A 27,995-nucleotide genomic window follows, 5' to 3' on the forward strand; every position below is an offset into this window, starting at 1 on the left:
TAACCACCTACTAGAATGGTCCACACCTCTGCCCTCTGCACCTCCAGGGGACCCAGCCCTCAGGCAGCCACCTGGGTGTTTGGCCTCATAGAATATCACAGTTTAAAGCTTCTTTAACATACTTGAACTCATTAAACTATAAAAATGTTTCATTTTTTGTTGCGAATTAGACTGCCTTTCCAGGCCAGTAGGATTCTTCATGGTGGACAGTGGAACAATGGCTGTAGGTCCTCCAAAGCTTTCATGGTATAATTGCAACCACTTAAAACTTGACACTAGGGTGAAGGGGGTGAAGGGAGGGCAGGGGGAAAAATCTGAACCAATGATACAAGATCCCGATGATAAATGTAACTGTACTGTTTGCTTTAAATGTACCAATAAATTTAATGGGGAAAATATATAAAAGAAAAATATAAAACAACACCAACAGAACATAGCAAGCAGATGGACAGAGGGAAGATGGGGAGAAAACAGGGAGGGGTCTGCTCTGTGGACATGGCAGGGAGGCCCCTAGGTGACAAAAGGTGGATATCCCTGGGGTCGTATGGCACACAGAACAAACAGCACAATCTCTCTTCTGAAAGCTCTGCTAGATCTCTGCCACAGGAACACTCTTCACTTTCGATTATTAGAAAACAACCCATTTCTTGACAGAAGACGAGCTTGCAGAGGGCTGGCTTCACAAGGCCTCTTGTTCTGCGTGGATGATGGCATGCCAGACATGGTGTAGGGCATCCTGCTTGAGAGCAGCTGGGACCAGGGGCAGAATGTGTAGAATTGGCACCTGAACTGGAGAACCTCCTCCTTCCAGATTGCCAAGACACGGCAGTGGCTGAACCACCCCCTGGGTATCACCAAGCTTGCCAGGAAGAACCATCTGGCCAGAAACCCAGAGCACATGAGGAGAAGGTATGGTGCTGCCCTTTAGGAACTCACCCCCTGATGTTTGCCATGCTCATGTCAGTTCAGGCCTGAATATCAGGAGAAGCAGATGCCAAAGACTAAACACAGTTACCGAATTTGCAGACTGGCCAAATTATCTCACTAGAGGGAGATAATAATTAAAGATCTAATCTTTGGTGACATATATAGAGTCCAGAAATACATCTGCAACTGTTCATTTGTTAGTAGGGGCTTTAAGCTTTTGACCACCTAGATGTATCAGGAAAGGTTAATGGTTTGCCACAGAAGTTTGACCCTCAATAATCTGCAAGACTGTTATACCCATGTGACCTACAGCAGCATCTATAAATCTGGAGATTTGTGCAGATCAAAGAGGGGGATGATCGTGGCTACAAGTGGACTCTCAGGCAGTTCTTCTTTCTCTACCTTCTCAACCAGGATGTGGATGCCCTGCTGTTGTGGCATCAAATCCTCCCTGTGATTATCCTCACCATCTTCACCATGGCCCCATCAGTGTCCTTCACTGCCACTTGCTTTGAGCTCTTTTGGTTGTATATTTTGACTGGTGACAACTTGAAACCATGCTTTTAGAAGTGAACCCTGTCCTTGCATTGTCCAACAGATGCATTAGTGAGGAGAAGACTTGTCCTTGACATGACTAAACCAGTTTGTTTAAATGGTCTGAGAAATGAGGAGAAGGAATGCAGTAAAGCTACAACATCTCCTTTGGACATTCCAACATCTTTTTTGCCAGCAATGATAATCAGCTCAGCACTGTGCATAACTCTTTCCCCCATGCATATTCGGTGCAGTTCACAGTCAGGGTGCATGGTGAGAAGGACCGTGCTATGGAGAAAGTGGTGAGAATGCATCCTGCATGCACACACACCTTCAGGCTGAGAGAAATACCATCGAGTAGGACTCACTTCTATCACCAATAGAGGTGCCCAAAACCAAACCAAAGATACAGGCAGACACACACCTTATAGGATATTCACTCCCCACATTAAATGCATTCAGTCAAAGATTACCCTCAGTATCCTGTCAGGTGCTGGTTGATCTCCAAGCAGGTAACTTTGATCATTTTTCCTCTCAATGCAGTTACTTTTTGAGTTTCCACAAATAGACTAAATGTCAAAAGGAAATCCGAGATCTCTAGAAACTAGTGAATAAGAAACATTCATTCTCAAGTGCCAGAAAGTAAAATCAAGAGAAGGCAATACGGCCTTTTGAAAACCAAGGTTTCCTGTCCCAAAGAGCGCAATATATCAATCCCATTATGTGTACCTTCAACATTTGACCATGTCATGGAAACTTAAGGTGTGGCAGCAAATATAGACAGCTCTGAAGAATGTAGCTGTCCAAGTGGTGATTACGTACATTGTCACTCATGTTTATTTGATCTGATCTCTTGGAAGAACACTACCCAACTCTTTCCTTATATATAAATATGCTGTATTACATTTATGCTATGTATTTATTCCAACATGACAAAAAAAAAAAGCACTGTAATTTTTTAAAGAATTGTTAGGTGAAAACAGTACAAAAATATCCAGGAATTAACATTTTGATCTTTAACCAACCATTTTTTTGTCAAAACTATTTTGTCAACCAAATGAGCAGTCATTGAGAGTAAGATGAATTACTGAAAACTCAAAAATCTGTGTCATTCATAGATCCTGGCTGCTAAATCAGACCTGTAGCAGGTAGTTCTCCACTAGGCATCTATCGGCACCTTGAAGAATTCCCTGCCTTGAACAGCTGTGTCGCTGATCACTGCCCCAGCATGTGGTGGCAGAATCTTCCAGACTAGGCATATTTTCACTCCTAACTGATTAAAAGTATTGGAAGAGTCCTGGTACATAAAGGTCACTTGAAAACATTATGCTAAGGGAAAGCAGCTAGGCACAAAAGGCCACAGACTGCACGATCCCACTGACATGAAAATTCAGAGATGGAAACCCACAGAAGGCATGTTTTTTTTGTTCCAGGAGCCAAAGGAGGGGGAATGGGAAGTGGGGAATGAGGACTGGGAACTAGGCCGGAGTTTCCTCTTAGAGTGATGGAAATGATCTGGTACTAGTGGCGATGATTGCATAACATTGTGAATGTACCATTCCTAATGGTAGATATGTATTTTACCACAATAAAAGGAATTAAACAAATAATAATTAAATTTCCTTTAAAAATGTCAACCAAGAATAGTATATCCAGGAAAGCTGCTCTTCAGGAATAAAAGAGAATAATTGTTTTAAATGTAAATATTTAAAATTTCCAATCAAAAGATACAGAGTAGATAGTGGATTTTTTAAAAAAATGTAGTGTGATGCAGCTTACAGTAGACCCACCTTAGCCTTAAGAGCACATATAGACTGTAAGTGAGGAGACAGGGAAAGGCATTCCAGGAAAATGACAACCAAAAGAGGCAGGAGTGGTGTCTTTGCTTTCTGTGGCTATAAGAGAGTACCCGAGACAGTGATTTACAGAGAAGAGAGATTTATTTTGGCTCATGGTCCTAGAGACTGAGCACATCACTGGCATCTTCTCTGCTTCAAATCATGTCATAAAGCAGGCAGGCACATGTGGATGCCCACAGTAAGTCCATCCCCACCCTGAGAACTGCTGTACTACACTCAAGAGACCTTCAGCCATAGTCCAAACACCTTGTGCCAGGCTCACCTCCTACAAACGCACACACATTTAACAACCAATGAACGAACCAATGTATAAATTAGAAGGAAAATGTAAAGTATCCTGAGATGATGAAAACTGAGCCATGATATACCAAAACTTATGGGATATAAACAAAAGCAGTTCTAAGAAAGAAATTTATAGTAATATATTAGTTAGGGTTCACCAGGAGAACAAAATCAATATAAATCATATGTAGAATTATACAAGGGATTTATTAGGATCACAAGGGGAAGAGTCCACATGTCTGTCTGCAGAATCAGAGGCAGAAGAATACAAAATGGCTGTCTGCACAGTGGCAAGACAGACCACACAGTACTGGATATTGGACCAGCATCCCAGGCCGGAAGCTCACTGCAGAATCACCAGTATGAGTGTGTTAAAAGCCCGAGAGTCGGCATTGGAAAGCTGAAGAGTCTGCACCGAAAGCTTTACTAATCTTCCTAGAGTTAAGATGATGTATTATAGTTAATGATCATAAGCAATAAACAGCTACATCGAGAAAGAAGATCTCAAATAAACCTCACAATATACCTCAAGAAGTTTAAAAGAGAAAACTAAGCCTAAAGATGGTAAAATGAAGAGAATAGTAAAAACTACAGCAGACATAAATGAAATAGAGACTAGAAAAACAGTAAAAGGGAGAAACAAAATGAAGAGCTAGGTTTTTTAAACATTTATTTTATTAAAATTGCAAATATAGGTTGATGAGAAAGATAAAGCATAAAGCAGGGTCAGGCATCTGACACTAAAAGGGAAGCTTCCTCTCAGTGTGTACACCAGGTCTCTCCTCAGCAGCAGCTGCCGTTGGTTTTTGTATCAACCTGTTGTATTTTCACGTGTGCACCTACAAACATATCTGAATATTTTTGGAAACATTTTCTACTTTTTATTGGTGTGTATTAATTGCACAAAATAATAGGTTTTGATGTGATGTTTTCATACATGCAGATAAAATAGTTTGATCATATTCACACTTCATTACCCTCTCTCACTGACCTTCCTGTCTCTTTGGTGTCCCCAATTCCGGAGTTTTTCTGAGAGGACAACCCAAATCAACAAACTTTAGCTGGACTAAGAAAAAAAGAAGAGAAGACTCAAATGAATAAAATCAGAAATGAAAATGGTTGCAATGGAACCACAGGAATAATACAAAAGATCATGAAACTACTATGATCCTAAAAACATACAGACTACCAAGACAGGATCATGAAGACATGGAAAACTTGTACAGTAATAAGATTCTTCCATCAAAGAAACTTCCAGGACCTGATGATTTCCCTGCTGAATTCTGCTGATCTAAGGCAGGAAATAACTAAGAAAAAGGATAGAGAAAGAAGGGAGGGGCTTGTCCACCCTCAAGTCCACTTTCAGGGATAGGCCTGAGGCCTGGGGTAAATAAGCAAATAGGTGAGGAGAAAAAAAGGGCCCAACTTGGATCATACTTTCTGGGACTAGATCCACCTTCTTAGTTATGCATTAACCCAGGACCCTGATGCTGAGGTCTAAACACAATGGCAAAATGAGACCAAGTTACTTAGCTCATACACAGTAAGTCCCGGGCATATGCCTAGTGGTCTTCCACAACCCTTGACTGACCCCAACTCTGATCACTATGTCACTGATGACTAAAATTTGACCCCCCTGAGGACTTTAGATGCCATGACAGTTCCCCTAAGGGTCATAAAAGATTAAAAAGTCCACTGCTCCACAAAACAGCTGAGTCAAGCTGCTCATTGGCAAGAGTCATAACTCAGACAAAACCCTCAATTGCACCCCAAACCCTAACGCTTAAAACTTTCAACACCAAGCCCCCTTGGTGCTGTGAACTCTTCTTACTGGCCCACTCCCACTCTGGGCATCAACTTTGTCTTTTCCCTTTAAAATAAATCACTTATCTTCTAGTACTCTTGGGTGTTCCACTCAATTCTTTAAGTCATCTAGAACCTGAACAAGACCTCCATGTGGTAACAGAGCACCCATTTTCAAATTCACCCCCCAAAATTGAGGAAGAGTAGATACTTTCAAACTTATTTTGCCAGGTTTACAGTGCCCTGATACTAAAGTCAGACAAGGACACTACAAGAAAAGAATAGGTCAATATCCCTGATGACCACAGATTAAAAACTCTGCATAATAAACTAGCAAACCAAATTCAACAAATGGTGGTGTCATTAGTGACAGTGCAACTTTGGTCCGTTCTTAGGCTCCTGGTGTGGCACACAGTACTCTCTGCTGTTGGGTTGGCGCATTGAGCCACAGCTCTCAATTAGCCACTGGATTGCCAGGGAAATACAGTTTCTATAATTTTAGCTAGTCTAATTAAGTTTTTCAGTGTTATTCTCTTATGCGGGCCAAGAAGTAAAAATGAATACAAAAATAAATACCAGGATAATACCAAAACAATTATAGAGATGGTTCTAGGGAGGGATAAAATTAATTATGAATGAATAATGCTATAGAGTAGATGTAGCTATGTAGGAAGCTAAGCAGTAATCTTAATTGTTTGGTTTTGTCTTTTGTGTAAGGTGCTTGTTGAAAAGCATCAGCCATGCTAAATATTTAATTGCATTTTAATGAAATTTAATCTGATCACAGTCAATCTTTAAATGCTCATGGGAAAGTCACATCAAAAGGACATTTAATAAATTGAGCATTAAACAAATTACTCCTTTTTGAGTGCAGTCCCCAAGTTCCCACCTCCTCTGACTTTGGAGCTAACAATATTTCGTATTTATTTATGGCAAGAAGGCTTTCTGCATGCTAAGCCAGGCTCTGTTTGATCAGCCCGAAGAAGTTGAAGGTGGATATCAAAGTCACAGGTGGAGAAGGCTGACATCACCTTCAGTGTGCCCTGAGCTACTGGGGCTTGGACCAGTGATGAGGTCTCAGGGACACAATGTGGGAAGTACCCAGAGGGGTTCGGGGCCAGGAAGCACTTGGGGAGACTTATGCCAGGGTTGACCAAGGCTAACTTCCCAGAAGGGGTGATGGCTGCATGGGCCTCTGAAGGATAGAGTGGTGGCTGTTAGCTCCTTACTCACTGTCCCTTCCTCAACAGTCTGGCTAACTTGATCCACTCTCCAGCCCCTTACATGCTGTTGTTTCATGATTTCCTTAAATGTTCATTCCCTTTTTGATCAACCACATATACTTAGGTACTGCTTCCAAGCATGTGGATCTCTGCCCCTCAAAATTTATATTATCCATACTATCAGTCCTCTGTGTCTATGGGTTCTGCCTCTCAGGAGTCAACCAACTGCACATTGAAAATATTTTTTTAAAGTTTTATCTGTACCGAATGCATAAAGACTTTTCCTTGTCATCATTCCCTAAACAATATGGTATCACAACTATTTCCACAGCACCTACATTGTATTAGGTATCACAGGTAATCCAGAGATGATTTAGAGCATATGGGAGGATGTGCTTAGATAATATGTAAATACAGTGACATTTTATATGAAGAATGCGAGCATCTATGGGCTTGGGTATCCAAAGGAAGTCCTCTATAGGTGCTGAATGTGTTAGTCTGCTTTCTAAAAGGCAAACAAGCACCTGAGATAATCAGCTTATAAAGAGAAAAGTTTGTTTGGGCCCATAGTTGGAGAGATTTCACTCCCTCCCTGGTTGCTCGGTCCTGTGCAGTGGAGGTGGTGATGAAATGCATGTCATGCTGATAACCCATGGTACAACCACTCACCTCATGTTCAGGATGCAAGGAGGAAGAGAGAGCTTGGCATCCCATAGTCCCTTTCAAGGACGTACTTCCATGACCTGAGGACCTTTCACAGCTGCCACCTTCCAGGCTCCACCAATTCCCATTAGCACCATCCCCAAGTTTTTACCATATAGGCCTTTGGAGGACATTTAAGATCCAAATTATAACACCGAGGTAAAACTGACCAGACTTGTACAAGCAACATGTTTAGGAGAGTGCAAAAACTAAAGTCCACTGATTTCCAACATGCCAGAATGCATACCACACAGGGCCTACAGTGTAATGCTTATATTGAGCTCATCTTATGTCACTGCAGATCTCACACACCTCAGTATTGGGGCAGCCACTGCATATTACACACAATGCCAGACGAGACGTCTGATGCTGGAACATAACTGACTTGTACTTTAGCTTCTTCCCCTGACTCCCACAGGCAATTAAAAGCTAGAATTCAGTAGAATGTATTTCATTTGCTTTAACTATAATTTTTATATAATAATAAACAAGTCAATTTTTAGCCAAACCTAGAGTGGGTTTTTAGTCATGGCCATTTATATCTGACAATATCCTTACCTCAGTTTGACATTCATCCAGAAAGAACTTGCTTCCACTCAAGGTAATTACAGAAATCATTTCTTTTCCCCTCAAAGCCAAGACAGCACATTAGTCTTGAGTTATTTAAATAGTATTACCAAAATACTAAAGACTACAATAATGTGTGCATAATATATTTTAGGGTGAAAGTAATCACTGGTGCTAAAATATAGTATTTCATGTCTTTCACATGAAAACATAAAAAATCAAATATGCATATATCTTTATAAGGTTTTAATGAAACTTTCTTTTTATCTTTTTTGGATTCTACACTTTAGCATAAAAATTTGTTGAATGTCAGTGTGCTTTTGTAATTTCCATATAGCCTTCAACACAAAAGAAGTAACTGGTCATCATGTTTATACCAGAATTAAAATGTCAAGAATTTTAGGAAGTGCTTGTCTTTCGAGGCAGCCATAGACCACAATACTTATATTCTTCTAAATCTAAGTTAGCCACCCCTTGGTCTGGTCATGACTGTTGGGCCAAGAAATGACATGGGCATGGGTAGAGGAGAACCATGGAGGAGAATGGGTCAGGTTGAGTTTGGATGGTGCTGGAGGTATGAGGAAGGCCGGAGCTGGCAGACCAGACCCACAGAGGTTCAGCCTAATATACAAATGCTCCCTAGAAGCTGGCAGCTGACATTGGCTTTATCCTGTGCCAGGGCCCCCATGTGGTAAAATTAGCAAAAAGGACAAAGTCGGGTTAAGGCACTGGAAATCATGCTTTTGTGAGCTTTTCATCTACCTAGTGCTATTCTGACCACTTTCCTTAAGTGAGAGACTAGAGCTCTCCTTCTTTACAGTTTCTAGTGACCAAGTACTCCTGAAGTTTGGGGCTAAGATTACTTGGGACAGCTAATGTGTTTTGTCTCTGTCTTTGCAAAAACTGTCACTGGTGTTTCACACACTGTGGTGAGTATAAGGGGTGTTCTACTTCTGCTTCTGGTCCAGGATGACCTTTCCAGTCTGGTCTTTGACCTTGACCCTCCCCGAACTGTACTTGGTCTCCTGGCATCCATTGCAATACACAGTCTTGCTGGTACCATCGGGAAATTCCCTCCTCTTGAACTGGGCTGTGTGGATTTCTTTCTGCCCGTTGCTGAACACAATGGTTTTGTCGCCATTCCTGGTAGAGGAGAAATACTCTGGTAAGACGGGCTGTGCCATAGCTGGTTCTGTGAACATGGAGCAGGTAGGGATGAGTGACACCAGTGCCTGGAAAGGAGGACACAGCTGTGCAGAACAAGGAAAGAAATGGTGCTGAAGGCTCAGGGACTGATGGGAGCCCAGAATGGCTGAGGACATGTAAGTGGGGCACGAAGGAGACAAGCTGCATGGGCAGCCAAGTCTGTTCACCCAACCTATGGTGATAGCTTGTGGTGGAGGTAAGCAGAGATGTGGTTTGCACAGAGCGCCATGAAAAGGTAAAGAAAGTGCCCCCACATGAGTGGGCATTTTCTGGCTCCCCTTGTGGGAGTTAATGTGGCTCTAGACCAGGAGAGAGACTAAACCTTCGGGCTATAAAATAGAAGGCACGGAAGAGACTGAGGCCAGCAAGGAGACACCACAGGGATATTGGGACTGGGTGATCTGGGGTAAAGAAAGGGAGGACCTAAGGCAACTTCCCAACCCACTTGGGCAGCTAGATGGACAGTGCTGACCTCTGGTCTTCCTTTCCTCACGCCAGAATGGAGACCAAATCTCACCAGCACTTTTCCATGTATTTTATATATTTGTTTGTGTGGGTTCTGCAATAACTTTGGATTCCTGATTCTACAACAGACTGGGCTCATCCTTATGGTATAATTCAAACCCAGCCAACCTCACTGAGTTAAACAGCTGTGTATCTCTTAAAACAGGGACATGTTCCAAGAAATGCATTGCTAGGTGATTTCAACACCAGCTAAGATGACTACATTGATATTAGACAATGTGATGTTGTGTATGCCCTGTCGACAACTAAAACATTATGTGACACATGAGTGTCCCTGAATTAATGTTTAAACCTACAGTCTTCATTAAGGGACTCAAATTAGTCAAAAACAAAAATTGGGTCAATGGTATTATTTTTCTGCTATTATATTTAAATAAATACTTAAACACAAAAATCTAATCAATATGAAAAAATTATCAAATACATAAATCAAAAGTTGGAGGTGATGTGGACTCATATTGTGTGATACAATACCAACCTTTTCACATGTGTGATTGTCCCATCAGGAAACACAGTCTCCTCACACCCAGCCTTGAGCCGGGTCACTGTCCCATCTGGAAACGCAGTTTCTTTGGAGCCATCAGGGTAGAATTTTTCTGCAGAATACATTTTTTAAAAATGCATCTTATATAGATACTCACAAACAGAATATAGAAGGCCATCAAGAAGATCATACACCCTGATGGATTTATCCCAGGGATGCAAGGATGGTTCAACATATATAAATCAATAAATGTAATGCACTGTATCAACAGAGTCAAGGACAAAAATGATATGATCATCTCTATAGATGCAGAAAAAGCATTCAACAAAATTCAGCATCCATTCATGATAAAAATCCTGCAGAAAATTGGAATAGAGGGTCTTCATCTCAACTCAATAGAGGCTATCTATGAAAATTCAACAGCTAACATCCTATTAAATGGCCCCAAACAGAAAACCTTCACACTAAAATCAGGAAGAAGACAAGGATGTCCACTATCACCACTCCTGTTCAATATAGTTCTGGAAATATTAGCCACAGCAATTAGATATGAGAAAGAAATTAAAGCAATAAAGATAGGAAAGGAAGAAGTTAAACTGTCATTATTTCCTGACAATATGATACTCTATCTAGAAGACCCAAAAAACTCTGCCAAAAGACTTCTAAACTTAATTGACACTTTCAGCAGAGTAGCTGGATATAAGATCAACACTCAAAAATCAATAGCTTTCTTGTACACAAAAAACAGACTCACTGAGAGAGAAATTAGGGAAACAGTCCCTTTCACAATAGCATTGCCCCAAAAATGAAGTATCTAGGAATCAATCTAGTAAAGGAAGCAAAAGACCTCTACACTGAAAACTACAGCACTCTGAAAAAAGAGATTGAAGAGGATATAAGAAAATAGAAAGATGTCCCTTGTTCCTGAGTAGGAAGAATTAACATAGTGAAAATTGCCATACTACCAAAACTGCTATAGAGATTCAATGCAATCCAGATTGAAATTCCTACAGTATATTTCACAGAACTAGGGAAAATAATCCAAAAATTCATTTGGAACCAGAAGAGACCTAGAATAGCAAAACCTATTCTAGGCAACAGAGACATGACAGGGGGGTATCACAATCCCCAATTTGAAACTGTATTACAAAACCAGTGTGATAAAAAACAGCATAGTACTGGCAAAGAAACAGACCCATGGATCAGTGAAATAGGTTGGAAGATTCAGAAACAACTCCAGATGTACTCAGCTACCTCATCTTTGACAAAGGAGCCAAAAATAGCCTCTTTAATAAATTGTGTTGGAAAAACTGGATTTCAACCTGACAAAGATTAAAACTAGACCCTTATTTTTCACCATGCACTAAACTAAAATCCAAGTGGATTAAAGATCTAAATATTAAAACAGAAACTCTAAACTTGCTGGAAGATAAGTTAGGCAGAGGTCTCGAAGACATTGGCATAAGAAAAGACTTTATGAGCAAATCCTCAGTAGCACAGGAACTAGCAGAAAGAATCAACAACTGGGATCTCATCTTATTACAAAGCTTCTGCACTGCAAAAGAAACTACCAACAGAGCAAGAGACAACCTAAAATGTGGGAAAAAATTTTTACCAGCTGCTCCTCAGACAAAGGACTATTATCTACAGTATATAAGGAACTCAAAAAAATCAGCCCCCCTAAATAGAAAGACCCCATTAAAAAATGGGCATCGGAAATGAACAGACATTTCTCAGACAAAGAAGTAACAGCATCAAATAGATGTAGGAAAAAATTTTCAACATCAATGGTCATTTGAGAGATGCAGACGAAAACAACTCTGAGATTCCACCTCACCCCAGAAAGAATGGCTGCCATTAAGAAATCAACCAATAACAAATGTCAGCAGAGTTGTGGGGAGAAAGGAATTCTTCTCCGTTGTCGGTGGTACAACCACAGTGGAAATCAGAAATGCCTCAAATAACTAGGATTATAGATTCCATTTGACCCAGCCATCCCTCTGCTGGGTATCTTTCCAAAAGAATTAAAAGAATAATACCACAGTGATATACGCACACCCATGTTTATAGCAGCACAGTTTGTAATAGCTAAAACTTGGAAAAAGCCCAATTGCCCATAGTTGGAGACTGGATAAAGAAGATGTGGTTTTTCTATAAAATGGAGTACTATTCTGCCATAAAGAATGAGAAGATAGGGGTCCGGGGATTTAGCTCAGTGGTTCTGCTGCCTGCCTTGCAAGCACAAACTCCTCAGTTCTATCCCTGGTACCCACCCCAAAATACAATGAAAGGATGAGAAGCTAGAGTCATTCATAGGGAAATTGATGCAAATTGAGGCCATACTCTTAAGTGAAATAAATAGGGCACCCATGTGTAAATACTGAGTAGTTTCTCTGCTGTGAAAAAGTAAAAGTGTAAATAAGATCCAAATTGTATAACCGATAATGTGAAATTGAAAAAAAAAAAAAAAAGCTAAAGGTGTAGGGGAAGTGGGAAGAGTAGGGAAAAGGAAATAAGGGGAAAGAAAAAATATGAGAATATGAAAAAATGCAAACAAACTTTTTGTAAATAGGGGTGGGTTGTGGGGGTGAAGGGAGGGCAGGGGTATAGGGAAAAATGAGAACCAAGATCTGTCATGCAAAGGTACAAGATCCCAATGATGAATGTAACTGTACTGTATACTTAAAAAGTACTAATAAACTCAATAAAAACTAAAAATGCATTATATACTGAGTGTTTAAAAACCACATTATATCTCAGTGATCTATCTGAGATTTATAGAAAGAGAATAATTCTCAATCATATGAATCTATAACTATGTTTGCTAGATATGATATGAAATTCCCAGGTCAACTTGACTTTTGGATGAAGTAATAATATTTTAGCATAAGTACAGACAGTTTCCAACCTACAATGACTTTAATTATGATTTTTCAACTTTATGATTACAGAAAAGTGATATACATTCAGTAGAAACCGATATGACTTATATCTAGATATCTCCCAGAGCCTCATGTGGCCATAGGTGAGGGTTTTCAGAAGTTACTGGTTCTAGGCTATGTGACATTGAGTTTAAATTGTGAGATGCTGGGATTACAAGTGCATGGTGTGAAAAACTATTATAGTACAGAAGATCCTAATGAGATAATTAACAATGTGAAATAGGAAGAAAAGAGCTAAAGATGTAGGGGAAAGAGAATAAGGGAAAAGAAAAAAATATGAGAAAATGAAAAAATGGAAATAAAGTGTTTGTAAATGGGGAGTGGAGGAGGGCGTGCAGGGAGGGCAGGGACAAGGGGAAAAAATGAGAACCAAGACCTGTCATGTAAAGGTACAAGATCCCAAAGATGAATGTAACTGTACTGTATACCTAAAATGTACCAATAAACTCAATAAAAAGAAAAAAAAAGTGCACGATTACTTAATCATTCCACTGATAGGTTAAGCACAGTTCTGGGTATGGATAATAGGAAGGCCCACCCAGGGTGTGGGTGGCACCACCCAAAATGTGGGTAGCCTGGACAGGATAAAAGGGACAGGCTTCTGCCTTGCTGCATGCTGCTGCTGTTTGCTGTTTTGCTCTCTCCTACCTGCCTTCCATGAACTCTTTCTCCTCTGTGAAGTCCTTCTGCCATGCCACCCTGCCTTGGAGCTTGTCAACTATTACCCGGAACCTCTACACATTGTAAGCTACAATAAAGCTTTTCTCCTTTAACTCTGGGTATCTGTCATTTTGTCTCAGAAACAAGAAAACTAGCTAAGACAGAAACTAAGCAAATTTTGCATTTCAGCCTTTTCCCAGGCTAGTGAAATGCAGCACTGCCCTCTCCCAATGGCCATGAGCGTCCAGGTCCCAGGCCATCACCAGGGAGGACATCCTATACTGTAGAGTTTGCTGTGATAGAGCTATGCTTGGTGTCTTACATGCATTTTCAGCTTATAGTATTTTAAACTGACAATGGATTTTCCTGGATGGAATGCCATCAAATGTCAGGAAATATTTATCTGTCCCAAATATTTAATGGAACATATTTATACTGCTAATTATTTGTTGTTTACCTGATATTCAAATGTAAATGAAAGTCTGAGTCATTATTTGCTGAATTTGGAAACCCTTATAGCAAAACTTCAAGGACTTCAACATTATATTAAAGTCATCAGAAAAAAACAACTGCATAAACAATAAAAATATACTTGCTGCATTTCACTCTTCTATCCAGGACTTAAACAACATGCACAGATATCTTTGCACTTCTATAAATTTATCTGCCTAAATGGACAAATATATTTTATGGTGATTCTCTCTACTATGGCCTGAATGTTTATATCTCACCAAAGTTTATGTGTTGGATCCCACCCAAAAGCAATTGTGTTAAGAGATGGTGCCTTTGAGAGGTAATTGGATCTTGAAGGAGGCACCTTCACAAAAGGATTAGTGGTCTTGTTCAACAAAGCTGTGTTCTGCCATGGGGGAAGGCACCATCAATGTGTCCTCACTAGACACCAAGCCTACCAGAACCTTGGTCATGGACTTCCAGTCCCCTGATCTCTGAGGAATGAGTTCCCCTTGATTATCAGCCATCTAGTTCATGGTAATAGTAGACTGAATGGACTCATCCCATAAAGGACTAATATTCCAGGCCTATTTTATGTCCCATTCTATCAATTTTTATTTATACTTGAACATTTTGCTCCAGACACACTGACAAGAAAGTTGATATTCTCCCAACTTTGCACAAATGAGCTCCCTGTCTAAGAAAGTTCTATTGCTTCTATTTTCTCTCTGACACCCTTAATCCTACACTTGAGGTCCAAGGTCCATCATAGTCCTGTAGCTAGTGACTTTTTGCCTCTGAATGCTATATCCTCACTGTTGAAAACACGTACTTTTATTTCTTCATATTGACTTATTTTGTCAACTGTTAGTAGTTGTTGGCAGACAATGGCAGAGAAATAAATGTGAAGAATTTGAAAACTAAGGGAAAATTCTGCCCCTTAAAATATCTGTTAGCATAAACTACAAAAGATAGTTTCTAAATGGTGTTATTAGTGAAACACTGTGGAGAAATTGCAGGCTCTTCATTGGTCAATATTTTGAGACTCACTGACTGCCTGGCACCTAATCAAAACGCAATATGTCTTTACTGATTTGTGTGAATGTACGTGAAGATTCACATAAGAAAAATAAAAACCTATAAAGTAGCAATAGGGAGAAACAATGGGACTTTCTTTGATTTTGTCCTTGAAATATCAGTCATAGGTAGAAATGTAGAAATGCTGATGATATGGTGAACTTATCCAAGAGCAATAACAGCACTTGATTTTCCTGCTATAAAATTAAGTGGCACATTAGAGACACTCTGCATGGACCAGCTGAGATTTAAAGAAAACACATGTCTATAAAATATTTTTCTTTTACACCAGACCTGAATAAATATCAATCGCCTAGCAGGACATTTGTGAACCAGCAAGTGTAATTTTCACTCTGAATTATTTTCAGAGGGTCACTGAAGAAAACAATTACTCTTGTGTCCCCCTCTGTGCTCACTTGCCTAGTCTCACCCTCAGTGACAAGATTATGACAGTGAACATCCTAACATGACACACAATAGCATTGGCTGGAAAACTAGGACAAAGACAAGAGGGTCAGAAGATAAGATAGAGCAGGATAGCCTGGGGCTCAGCAGCAATATCAGCCCTGACCATTTTCCACCATGTCTGAGATGATAGCGTGGATAACAGGACTTGATTCTGTCTTGGCAATATGTCAAAAGTATTTTATAGAAGCTACCACTAGAAAATATCTAGTAGTGTCAAAGAAAAAGATATAAAAATCCTTTCAAATCAGTATTCAAGAGTGTGAAAAGAGCCACAATCTACAGTGGTTTCTGGAAGGCAGAGTAGACCCCAGTGCTGCTGTTTACTTGCAGTCACCTGCTAATCTCAGCAGTCTGGAGGAACAGCCTATAAAAGGTCTTCTGGGGCAGGATATAACGTTTGCATCCTGAAAACCAGAATTGTGTCCCCACTTCATGATGACACTCTCAAGGGATGTGTCACTCTGCAGGGATGAACTAGAAAATACCTAATGTTGTCCAGTGGAGCCTATCAGGGAGCAAGTCTGCTTTTGAGCTCTCGCCAAAGAACCTATGATTTCAGGCTGACTGTGAAGTGTTCCACTACTAACACCACTCAGCACTGCAATCCCACTGCCCATAGGTCTGGAAAAAACATGGTGTGGCCCCAAACTACAATGCTCAGGCTACCTACAAGAGCTAGCACAGAGCTTCCTGGATAGACAGTCAGACTGGGTACCCCCAGAATTGCTGCCAAACACAACCCAACAAGACACTATGAGAAATGCAAGGAGACAGCACCATAAAGATGTATGGGCAGAGCTAACAGTGCTTACCCAGAGCTCCAGACTGTACACAGTGTCACCAGGAGCAGACAAAGAGAACATGTACACAATAACTTAAGGAGTAAAGGAGTGAGATGGAAACAAGAGAAGATAGCATGACCCAAAAGACTAGGGAGATCTGATAAAGACTACATTCTCCAGGGAAGAATACAGTGGTTAAAATTAAGCCTAAAGGTTGTATTAAAAATAGCGTTTAATATCCTTCTGGAGAGAAAACTAATAAACTAGAAGACAATTTTAAAGAACTAACCCAGAAAGTAACAAAGAAAAGAAAATGTGTTTAGCAGCAAGGAGATTAGATGACGTGGTATAATATACCTTCAACTGGTGGTTTGGGAAGAGAAAAGAAGGAAAAAATGATATTACTAAAAATAATAGCTGAAATTTTTCTTGAATTAAAGATATGTTTGCCAGATAAAATCCAGGGCATGCAGTTAAGTTTGAATTTCAGAGAAACTACAAGTAAATTTTTAGTATAAATTTGTCGGTTATCTAAAATTGAAATTTAACTGAGCATCCTGCATTTTTATTTGCTAAATCTGGCAACCCTAACTCATGTGAGATACAAGTCGTCAGAGTTAAGATGCACAACAAACCCCTAATACAACAAACAAAATTAAATCCACAGCTAGGCACATCCGTGGGTAACTGGAGACAATATTTCTTCAAAGCAGCAAGAAAACATGAAAATCATCATCAAAGGGAGCAATTAGGCTCCTGCCAGGTTTCCAGCGTCTCTGCCATAAGGTCATGGAACAGTCTTTGATATGCTGAGGAAAATTCCTATCATCCCTTGGCTCCCAGTCCTCCAGGGAACTTCTCTGGAAGAGAACTGAAAGTCAAAGTCCTCGCTGTGGCCCACACATTCCACTGCCTACACTTGACTTCATCTATGTTCCCCTCCTGCCGCAACGCCCACCTTGCTTCTCTAGCACACACCAGTATCTGCTTCTCCACACAACCTGCTTTCTCCACAGTGTCTTGCCCCAGTACCCCCACAGCTCCCTCCCTTAATTCCTACCTCCCCCTAAAGGTCCCCTCTTAGGAAGGCCCCCCTGGCCCTCTATGGACATTGGGCACAACTAACAAGGAATAGAACAGAGATACGCCTTCTGGTACAGTCAACAAGAACAGCCTGAGTGACAAGAATAGTGACCCCAAAAATCTGTGCAAACGTTTAAAACTACTTAAAGCAACACAGTAGTAATCTTAATTCATGTTAAGAGTAAAAATCAATTTAGAATTAAAATTCTGGCAGAAACAGCACAATAAAGTGAAAGATGGGTGGGTACACCAGCTCATCTTGTCAAAACACTCACAGGGAGGTCATGGGGACACTGCACTCTTCAGTGTATGAATCCACCGATTTCACAGCTGAGTGTGTTAGAAGGTGAGGCCTTGTTGGAGATGCAGTGCTGGGGGTGTTATGCGCTTTGGAGATTATGTCTCTGGCTGGTGCTCTTCTCCCATGCTCCACTTCCTGGCTCCCATGAGTTGAGCAACTTTGTCCCTCTCTTGCTCCATGTTGTTCTGTCTTACCTCAGGACCACAGCACTGGAACCAGCCGACCATGGACTGGAACCTCTGAAACTGTGAGCAATGTAAACATCTCTTCCTTTACTTTGGAGGTATCAAGTATTTTCTCCCAGGAATGAGAAAGCGGACCAATGCATATCCATACATAGGAGAGTGAGAAAGAATGCTCAGGAAAGTGTGGCAAAAGATTAGAAACTAATGATTCTGGGTACAGAGCAGGTAGCAGTTCTGTGTGCTTTCCTGGAACTGTTCTGTAAGTTTGAAATTACATTAAAATAAACAGAGAAAAAGTTAAAAAACTTAGAGCCTAATAAAAATTAGAGCAAATGGCTGGGGATTTAGCTCAGTGGCACCACACCTGCTTCCTAAGCACAAGGTCCTGAGTTCAATCCCCAGCACAAAAAAGAAAAAGAAATTAGAGCAAATAAAATTAAAAGAGTGGAACAGCAGAGTTTGTCCTAATAGAATGCACAGAAATTGGAGCACATATACAGAACCAGGACATTTAAAATAATAAAATGTAATAGAGATAGGAATCATGCAGCCACATTTCCAGAATACTATGTACACTTTCAGTATCAATCTGAAAAAATAAATGAACAAAACTGAAATACAGGGGGGAAAGATCACATGAAGATTCATTTTCACTGTCATACAAATTATAGCATAAATATTTTATGATTTTCTAGATTACCTAATTACATTATGACCTAACATCTTAGTCCCTGAAAGACACTCCAAAGGTGCCTCTACCACTCTGGGTGTTCAATACAACACCAGTCTGGTGTTACTGACCCACCTGGGTGGATTAGCCATGTTTCCCAGAGAAAAAGCAATTATCAATCATCTAATTGTGAAAAACTAGAATAAGGAATGAATTTAGCTTCATTTGCAAACTCTTTACATAACCAAATATAAGACACTTTTATGGTTTAAAGCTATTCAAACAAAGCAATGAGCCTTGTTAAATTAAACAAGCAAATCATCAGTTGTGCCAGACACAGAAGTCTGGCACTGTGAGGACATTGTCACCTGGTGGCTGCTTGCAGCCCTGCCCCAGGAGCTGCTCCTGTGGAGGGCACCTTCACCATCACACGCTCTCTGTGTCTACTATGCACACAGTGCAAATATATTTTTAATACATTCAGAGCTTCTTGGCAATAGGATTTTCATGCTAAACTAAAACTGAGTAGATCACAAAAGAAAACTGCGTTGGTAAACCAACAGAATTTTATAATATGAGAAGGCACTCTTAGGAAACACACACTGTGTGACTCCCACACCTTCATACAGCCTACAGAGCCCAGGAGATCCACCTTACCCAGTTAACAGGTGCCAGCCAGGAATGCCCAGCGACATCCATTCTACTCACAAAGCAGTGGCTCTCAGCTGGCATTCCAGAGAGACAGTATGGGGAAATTCTTAATAGGGGGAAGCTGGCATGCTTGCCCACATTATCTACCAGGTTAGAAAGTATTTCTCATTCAGCCAAAGGGGTGTTTGGAAGGAGACACCCGTGAAAGTGAGTGAGGGGCCATTTGTCTAATGCTCCTATTCTGATATTTGCCCACATAGGCCTAGCCAAGCCACAGCACAACCTTCCCTGCTGAGGGAGGCCAGCAGGACCTGGAGAGTTCATGGACCTGCACTGAGGAGCTGTCCATAGCTACAGATAAGATTCAGGGGAAAAGGCACACTGGGCCTTCATTAAGCAGTTTAAGGTCTGATTACAGTATCGGGACAATTGTTACCCTGGAGAACTTGTCTAAAAGACTCTGTATTTGCTCAACCTAACGTTTCCACATCACCTCGTACAGCGTATGCACACAGAAGATGCGTAACTGTGCGAGCTCAGGGTGACTCCACTCACCAATCTGCTTATTAGGAAACTGCACGGTTTCCACGCCATCGGGGTAGGTCGTGTATGTTGTCTGAGCATCCGAGAAGTAATAAATCTGTAAGTGCCAGAAAGACCTGTGTTGGGCGGCAGTTCGCCTTATTGGTGGACTTGGACTTAATCTGGTAAAGCATTTCCTGCAGGTAGCTGAGGGGACTACTTGGCTGCTGGGCCTCACCATGGCCATGGGGCACAAGAAGAGGAACTGGCCACCAACACCCCAGAAATGATGGCCCCGGACTATGAGTGAGGCAGATTACAGAACAGTGTAGCTCTCAGTCTTGCACCCTTGGGCTTCAATGCCTTGGAGGCCTGCAGCTGGCTATATCCTGGCTGATGGGCATGACCCACGAGAACCACCACTATGAAACTCCTAGCTCTCAGGTCCAGAGCCTGCTGGCAGCTCCAGGAGAAAACTGGGCACCCATTGTGTCAGATGTCCAAGCAAACCACACCATGACAGCCACCACCTGATAGTAACATTTCCAATGCCGTGCTGTCTTCAGTTCCCAGAAAAGGAGAGGAGGAGCTAGAAGAGCAGGTACAGAGAAGAAAGGTGCGGGGAATGCTCTCCATGCTGCGTCTGAGTCCATCTCACCCACACAGCGGGGAGGGGGAAATTTTTAAACCATGGAAGGCTCCCAAAACAAAAAATGACTGAATGTACATGTCCATTTCCAAAATGATTCCATGGAAGGAAGGTATTCACTTCCATCCTCACTGAGAGCCGCTGGTCACTTCGTGTAAGTTTCCTGCAATGGTGCCCGCACCTCCGGCCCCTGAGAGAAAGGGTGAATGAGCACAGGTGGGGTCCCAGCAAGTAGTCACGTGGAAAGTGGCCTATCTCTGCTCCATGGTCTCACAGGCAACCTCGCCTCACATTTGCCACTTGTCTGAAATCAGATGGAGCAGGAGCCCTCCTCCACCATGCCAGCCCCGTCTCCCTCTGCAGACCCCTGGGCTTGACTAAGGCAAAGCACTTGGTCACCCCCTCCAGGGACATTTCACAACAGCAGAACAAAGGTCTGAGCAAGGATGTTTCCTCCTCCTCCCTGCTCAGGATCTTGAGGCCATCTTGACCTCAGTGTGCGGATTCTGAGATTTTTCACTCTCTGAACTTGCATTTGTCACCCTTGCGTCCCTAAGCCTAGCTAGGAAACGACTCCCTGGTACTCTGAGGTGAGGAAAACTTGGACTCAAGTCCACAGGAGGAGGTAGGCAGTGAGAGCAATGTCACCTGTGGCTCCACTGGGCTGTAGCATCACAGAAGCCACCTTTTCAAGGGTTGTCTATGCTCCTGCCTTGTTCACACTTCCCAGCAAAATCAGGGGCTTTGTGGGTAACTGGGCCAACAGAAGAACACCTAGGCAGCTAGGTGTGCCCTTGTCTATACCCCAGGATACTGACACCACGATGGGAAGGTCAGAAGACTTCAGTGGGGGTGAAATTACCCAGCAGCATGCATACAGACGCTTCTCATTAAAACAAGTGAAGCAGAGCTGGGGGCAGTGCATGTGCCCATAATTCCAGCACTCTGCAGGCCTGAGGTAAGAAGATGGCAAGTTTGGCCCCAGTGCAGGCAACTGAGCCACTTAGAGAGACTCCAGCTCAAAATGAAAAATAGAAAATAAAGCCTTGAGATGTAGCTCAGGGCAAAGGTCCTGGGTTCGGTTCCTAGTACGGGGGTGGGGGGGGAAGAGTAAAACAGACGAAATCAGAGGAGTTCTGCAGTGACTCAGCTCCGAGTGTGTATCCTGGTGTGAGTGAGAACGGTGAAGTGGGCCATCTGAGGGAGAAACACAGAAGAATGCAATCTGGTGCTGTCTCAGTACTAAGAGATTGTTCTCAGTCCACAATAAATTGTACCCTCATGTCCAGGCCCGATTTACTATGACTGTTTGCCCACTACCCAGATTCATGTAAATTGTCACAACCCAAATTACCTGGAGAAATGCTATCCTGTAGATCTTGCTTGTGAAACCTCCAAAGTTTGTGCAAACTATTTTCCCCACATAAGTTCCTCTGCCACAAAACATACAGTCTGTCCCATTGGGTCACAGACACGGTCTTGGCTCCCTAGTATCAAGCAACCACAATATGTTCTCTTCCATGTGTACGTCACCTGCCTTGCCACTGTGAACCATGGGGTGACAACTGTCAGTAACTGAGCACCCATGTGACATGAATTTATAATGACCAGCAATGGTCTTCCAACCTTGGCTCCACTGATAACAAGACTAGAGAACTCTCTGTTGTGGGGAGGCAGGTTTCTCCTGTATACTGGGATATTTAGCAGCATCCCCAGCCCCAATCTGCTAAATGCCAGCTGCACTCCCAACACTCTTAGTAATAAAAACCAAAAATATCCTCAGACATTGCACATGTCCCAAGTAGGGGAAACAGTCGCTCCTAGTCAAGAACCAGCCCTATAGCAGATATGTCCCGGTTTTATTAGATAGAGAGACTGAGAGTTGTTAATTTTGCACAGCTGGCCTGACAGTGCTGTGACAAAGCCTCAACCCTGTGGTTCTCAAAGCCAAGCTTTCTGCTCCACCTAGATGGCAGATGCAGGGAGCTTGTGCCTCCCCAACTGTGTAAACAGTGGGAGAGCCAGGGAGTGTGACAGCCATCAGGCCCACCTGTCCTCCGGTTTGTACAAGTGCTGGGTCCTGGTCTTGCCTCACTTTATTGCAATACTGTGATAATGTGGGTTCTATGATGCACACTCATTTATGGAGTGCTCAGCCTCAGGTTTCTACAGGGGTAGAGGCATTGGGTCATTTCATCTTTGTAACCATCTTTTAAGTTTGGTCCTAATTGTGAACCACATTTTATAGAGATTAAAACAACTCCTAAGTGAGAATTCAATGGAGGCAAGGGTAGTAGTTAGTCCCACTGACATGGAAATCTGAAGTTTGAGAGATTATGAAGGATCTCACTTGCCCAAGTGCACCATGGAGAGAGGATCACCACACTGCTAAAGAGCATCTGATTCCAGAGCCTGTGTTCTGCCCTTTTCCTTTCCCTCATCCAAGAACATTCACATAACAAAAGAGTACCATATGCAGAGTGTTCCCTAATAATCTCATCATGATTTTTTAAAGAGCAAATAGGCTCAGTGCACACACCACTCGCTGATCAGGCTTGATCTTCTTCACGTCCCCATTATAAAACTTGATGATGGTTGTCTTCTTGTCGGTGCTGGTCTCCTTCCTGGTGCCATTGGGGAAGGTGACAATCATGCGACCATCACTGAGTGTCAACTCCACCTTCATGGAGACACAAAAGTTCCAAGATGAAAATTATGTAATTATGTAAATATGTAATTACATAAACCACATGTGGTTTCACTACTTTCCTTCCATTCAGAATCATTCTAGCTCGCTGCCTGCATGGCACCATTGATACCAATTGCTGCATTTCCACCCCCACCCCAATCACCAAATCCTTCAGTTCCAAAACACCAGCCCTCAATTTTTTATGAGTTATAAATGAATTTATTCCATAAATTTATTTTTGTAAGGTCACATGACACATTTGCTATCAGTCTGGATAATTCCTGATTATTTGATTTGGTGAATTTGGAACTCTGGGCTGTACAAATGGCACAATTACTATGTAAAAGCTACCTTTGATAGGTTTCCCCCCTTCCTGTCCTATCCTTTCGACTCATACAGTGTTCTATCTTGTCCCAAAGATTCACTGATATCAATTAACAGTCAGTAACTATGGAGCTTCAAATGCATCCTGCTAGGTTAGAAATTTAGAAAAGAATATCTTAGTCTTCAAATTAAAAACATTAGTCATGAAAATACTAGCATAAGGAAAAACTGAAGAAATAACCTCACTATTTGGGGAGTTAATATGTGTGCATATGAAAATTATAAAAGCATATTTTTTTATTTCTTGATACAGCTAGGAAACCTAGGAGTTAATTCAACTGAGATAAACGCTAATGCTTTGTGTATGAACCAGCTTCAGCAATCCTACAAAATTTGATGATGTGTGCCCCCTACTGGTCAATCCCACACCATCAATTTTTCAGGTTTGATCACAAAATTGTTCATTTTCCTGCTTTTAAATCAATCAGGTGAAGCGGGTGAAGGGAGGGCAGGGACAAGGGGAAAAAATGAGAACCAAGACCTGTCATGTAAAGGTACAAGATTCCAATAATGAATGTAACTGTACTGTATACCAAAAATGTACCAATAAGCTCAATAAAATAAATAAGTAAATCAGGTGGATAGAGAAGGCTGTACCCAGTTCAATGTTAGAAGATGAATCTTAACCAACAATAAAAATTCCAACAAGGCTTAAAGAACAATTACAACTCAGAAATGGAAAACAGAAAAATTCCTAAAATCTTTAGAGTTGTGTAAGTCGATTATATAAATGTTTTGGTCAACAACAAGTTGCATATACAACAGGGGTCACAGAACATTATAACAGAGGCAAGAAATTCCCATCACCCAGTGACACTGTAGCCATTATAATCCAGTGGAATGGGTGCCTGTGGTATTGCAGAAATATTGGTGTAAACACACCTGCTACACTGCCAGTCACCCTGAAGTACAGCCCACACAACACACATACAACATGATACTTTATAATGATCACAATGACCATGTCACCAATTCATATATTTCTGTAGTAGACTTTTACTCATTCTTTTAGAGTGTGCTCCTGCTTTTAAAAAAAGTGGTAAAAAATAGTCTGTGTTACTCCAGCAGCATGTGGTGTTTATCCCTTTTGAGGCCACATCAAGGATGGTGTACTCCCTGATCTACATGGTTATGAAATCACCTAAAGGCAGTTTTAGAATGTGTTCCTTTCTGTGATGCCTGACTATGGAGGTTTTTGCATCATTTTATATTGTAAAAAGAGGCAAACAAGCAAAGAATTTCAGCACATCTAAAGGAAGACACACAGAAACAGAGGAAACAAGATGACTGGCCAGAAGAGGGGGTAAAGTACCAGGGACCTGAGAAAGAAGGGCACCTAGGAACATGGGCAGGCAGCAGATGTCCTCCACTGCGGGAGGAGGAAGAGGAGGCTCATGTTGGAATAAACTAGAATGGGACTCCTGCTCCGTGAATCCACACCTTTGCGTTTCCTAAGCCTGAGTGATTGATTCATCTTGTACTACTGAAGAATCAGCAGCATCACCTACTGCTGAGCCAGAAAGACATGGTACATGGAATGGGGTCCACTCCTCTGACAGCACAGTGGAAAACTGCACAAAAGAACATCTCGGTAAACTCTCCCTTATCTGAATGTCTTATCTTCTTGCAAGGGCAGAAATCCTCCTTTATTTAGGGCAGCGTCCACAACAAAGGCAGAACAAAGATGTCCTCTCATTTCTCTCCAGCCATTGGAAAAGGCTCACAGTGCATGGATCCTAAGTTAAGGAAGGCGCTGGGCCATCATTCCTGCAAGGGGACCCATAAACTGCCTCATACACCACAGCTGCTCACTGATCTCTTCCAGGCCATCTGAATCAAGAACACCAGCACCAGAATACATCCTTCAGGGTGGAAGCATCCTCCGAGGATGCAGGAATTGGGAGACACTTGAGGAGACAGAGACAAATTTTCCTCTCCCAATTTTCCTGTTTCATTTTATCGAGCTCTGGCAAATGCTTGCTGGCCTCTGAGCAGGAGTCCCCAGACAGTCTGAGCAAAGAGTGGGGAGCTCAGAAACCAGAGCTGGGGAAGAAGGAATTCTGTAGACTCCTACCTTGCTGTCTGTGTGTGGTCTTTCCTGTACGTCCCTCTTCTCTGTGGTGGTTACCAGAGGGCATGCTACTCCTTGGGAGGGTCCTGGCTTTGTAGGAGGATTCTGCAGAAAGAGTGTAATCATGGCCCCTGTGGCCTTTCTAAACTTTGCTGGGACAATCAGTTTTGGACATTCTGTGTTTGTTTTTTCTGGGCTGGGGAGGCAACCTGGGACTCTGAGCATGCTAGACACTGGCAATACCCCCTGAGAAATGCCCCAGCCCATTCTATGTTTTGGGAAGGTGTTTCTCCCACTGTTCTCTCCATCGTAGCCAGATTGACCATGGCAACCACTACTCTACCCAGCACCTGGTTCTGAAATGCAGATCACCAAGGCCTTGAAGTGAACCCATTAGCAGCTAGAGCTCAAAAAATTAAAGCCCAGAGACAAAGGTCACCACCATCCCCTCAAAGATGACATTGGAGGCCAGGGATTTAGCTCAGTGATGCTGCCGCCTGCCTTGCAAGTGCAAGGACCCAAGTACCAAACAATAAAAATGACATTGCAAAGAACATGATGGATGGATGATGCAGACTTTTATAGGGAGCAGAGAATTAGTGGGACCCTGCTCTGATATTTCCTCGCAGCCAGATACTTGTACATCGTAAGTATACTGTCCAAATTCCCTCCCATGGAGAAAACTCTTCCCACTTCATTGGCATTTTTCATTAAATATAATATGTAGTAAGTGGACCAGTACAATGGCTTAGGTGTATTTCTGTTATATTTGCTTTTGATTCCACTCATTTCTCATTGAGGATTAAAAATAAATATAACAAAATTTTGATTTGGGAAACTCTTAAATCAGGAAAACCACCAAGCTGGTTTTGGCTACGTGCTAAGGGAAACCAACTTAAATCTACAAGAAAAAAAAATGTTTCTATGTGAAAGTCTGAATGAGCTCTGAGAATAAGGAGGACTTTGGATTCATCTTCATCTTCTGCACCCATCAGGAAGACAGGATGGCGCTGCCATCTCCAGGGATGTTGAGCTGCCTCCACAGAGCAACTCAATCCCACCTACCTGCTCTACCCTGCGGTCTGCAGAGAAGCGAGGGGGCCGCCTGGCTTGGCCCTGGCCAGGAAGCCTGGCCTTAGAGCTCTCTGGTACTGAGGGATATGTGTCTGAAAGAAGAGATGTCAAAAGACAGTACATAAGATGCTGAAAATATCACTACCCCTATGCTGTTTGTAAGTCTGATTTAGCTGGAAACATGCTCTCTTTTTCTTATGAGATCACAAGTGACTGGTTGGTTCCACCCGCAGTGTATTACACAGGAAGTGGGTGCTGTCAGTGAATACATTCAGTCCTCATCTCTGGACATTACTGCTTTTCAAGTGCAGGATGGCTTCAGATAATGACTGGGGAAGAGGCAATAGTTTTCCCTGGGAGCTGTTTCCAGGCAGTGGGGAGCAAACACAGGAGCGAGAGGCAGAACCCCGGGGAGAACCAGCCCACTGGACCTATGAAAGGAGACAGGGGCCATGAGGACAGGATTTCAGGAGGGCCTGGGAGCTGCCATGGAGAGTCACCAGGGGGCTGAGCGAGATGGCAGCAGGCACAGGGCACAACAGGTAAACCAAGGCTTTGTTGGGGACCTTAGTGGAAAGCAGGAGGTCAGCAGGAGAGCTAGGAGACTGGGCCATTGAAGATCAATCAGCAGGAAGTCTGCACTGCGAGGGGTGAAGCCAGGGAATAAGGGTATCAGGCTGTTGTCAGTGACAGTCGCCTGTTAGAGGGTCAGAAGCGTCTGGAAGGACCAGCAGCTGGACTGGGCTGAGCAAGGGAAGATGTGGCAGGTTCTGCAAGACTGATGGAGAGGATCCAACTCAGGAATCAACAAAAAGTGGCTGAGAATTAGGAAGCTCCAAGAACCACACACACTTGCCTTGGTGCAGCTTCCTATGCACATCTTCTAGTCACAAATGTCTCCACACCAAAGTGAGCAAAGGGAGGGCAAGCTCATGGGCACTCACCCTTCTTGCTGGCTGGTGCCTTCTTTTCCTGCAGTGGAACATCAGAGGCTTGTGCTGGTGATTTCCTGCCACTGGATTCTCCCAGAAGTCTGGAAGGCTTGTGCACACCCTGGGGGACAAGGACAGTTGTAGAACTTGCATGTCGACTCCACAGCGACAGAGTATTGCACACAATGAATTTTAGCACAAAACCCTTCAGTACCACCCAGGACTCCACCACAAGCTGCTCGAGCTGTCTTTTTCTTTTTTTTTTTTTTTTTTTTTTTTTTTTTTTTTTT

The 27,995-nt window shown here is 42.2% G+C and overlaps 2 protein-coding genes across 4 annotated transcripts in view; one reads left to right on the forward strand and one right to left on the reverse strand.

Annotated features, from left to right (window-relative positions):
* Positions 1-217: 217 nt before the first annotated feature.
* Ttll2 (tubulin tyrosine ligase like 2) lies at positions 218-2,107 on the forward strand. The gene is given in 6 exon segments (XM_033763167.1): positions 218-223; positions 812-1,256; positions 1,259-1,629; positions 1,632-1,763; positions 1,974-2,043; positions 2,046-2,107. Coding segments are annotated over 6 exon segments (1,086 nt in total).
* Positions 2,108-8,215: 6,108 nt separating this feature from the next.
* The window catches only part of LOC104852776, a 27,557-nt gene continuing 7,777 nt past the window's right edge, over positions 8,216-27,995 (reverse strand). For 2 of the 3 annotated variants that reach the window (XM_010610560.1, XM_010610558.1), the window contains 7 exons: positions 27,718-27,826; positions 26,765-26,865; positions 25,703-25,804; positions 23,095-23,235; positions 19,940-20,024; positions 10,107-10,224; positions 8,216-9,040 (listed from right to left, as the gene is read on the reverse strand). In XM_010610560.1, coding sequence (XP_010608862.1) covers positions 8,845-9,040; positions 10,107-10,224; positions 19,940-20,024; positions 23,095-23,235; positions 25,703-25,804; positions 26,765-26,865; positions 27,718-27,826 — 852 coding nt within the window. In that variant the 3' untranslated portion in view covers positions 8,216-8,844. The remainder of the gene's footprint in view (positions 9,041-10,106; positions 10,225-19,939; positions 20,025-23,094; positions 23,236-25,702; positions 25,805-26,764; positions 26,866-27,717; positions 27,827-27,995) is intronic. The other variant, XM_010610559.1, reaches the window with a different exon arrangement.

The sequence above is a fragment of the Fukomys damarensis genome, unplaced genomic scaffold, assembly GCF_012274545.1.
Source record: "Fukomys damarensis isolate Sample0158 unplaced genomic scaffold, DMR_v1.0_HiC HiC_scaffold_14, whole genome shotgun sequence".
NCBI classification, from domain to species: Eukaryota; Metazoa; Chordata; class Mammalia; order Rodentia; family Bathyergidae; genus Fukomys; species Fukomys damarensis.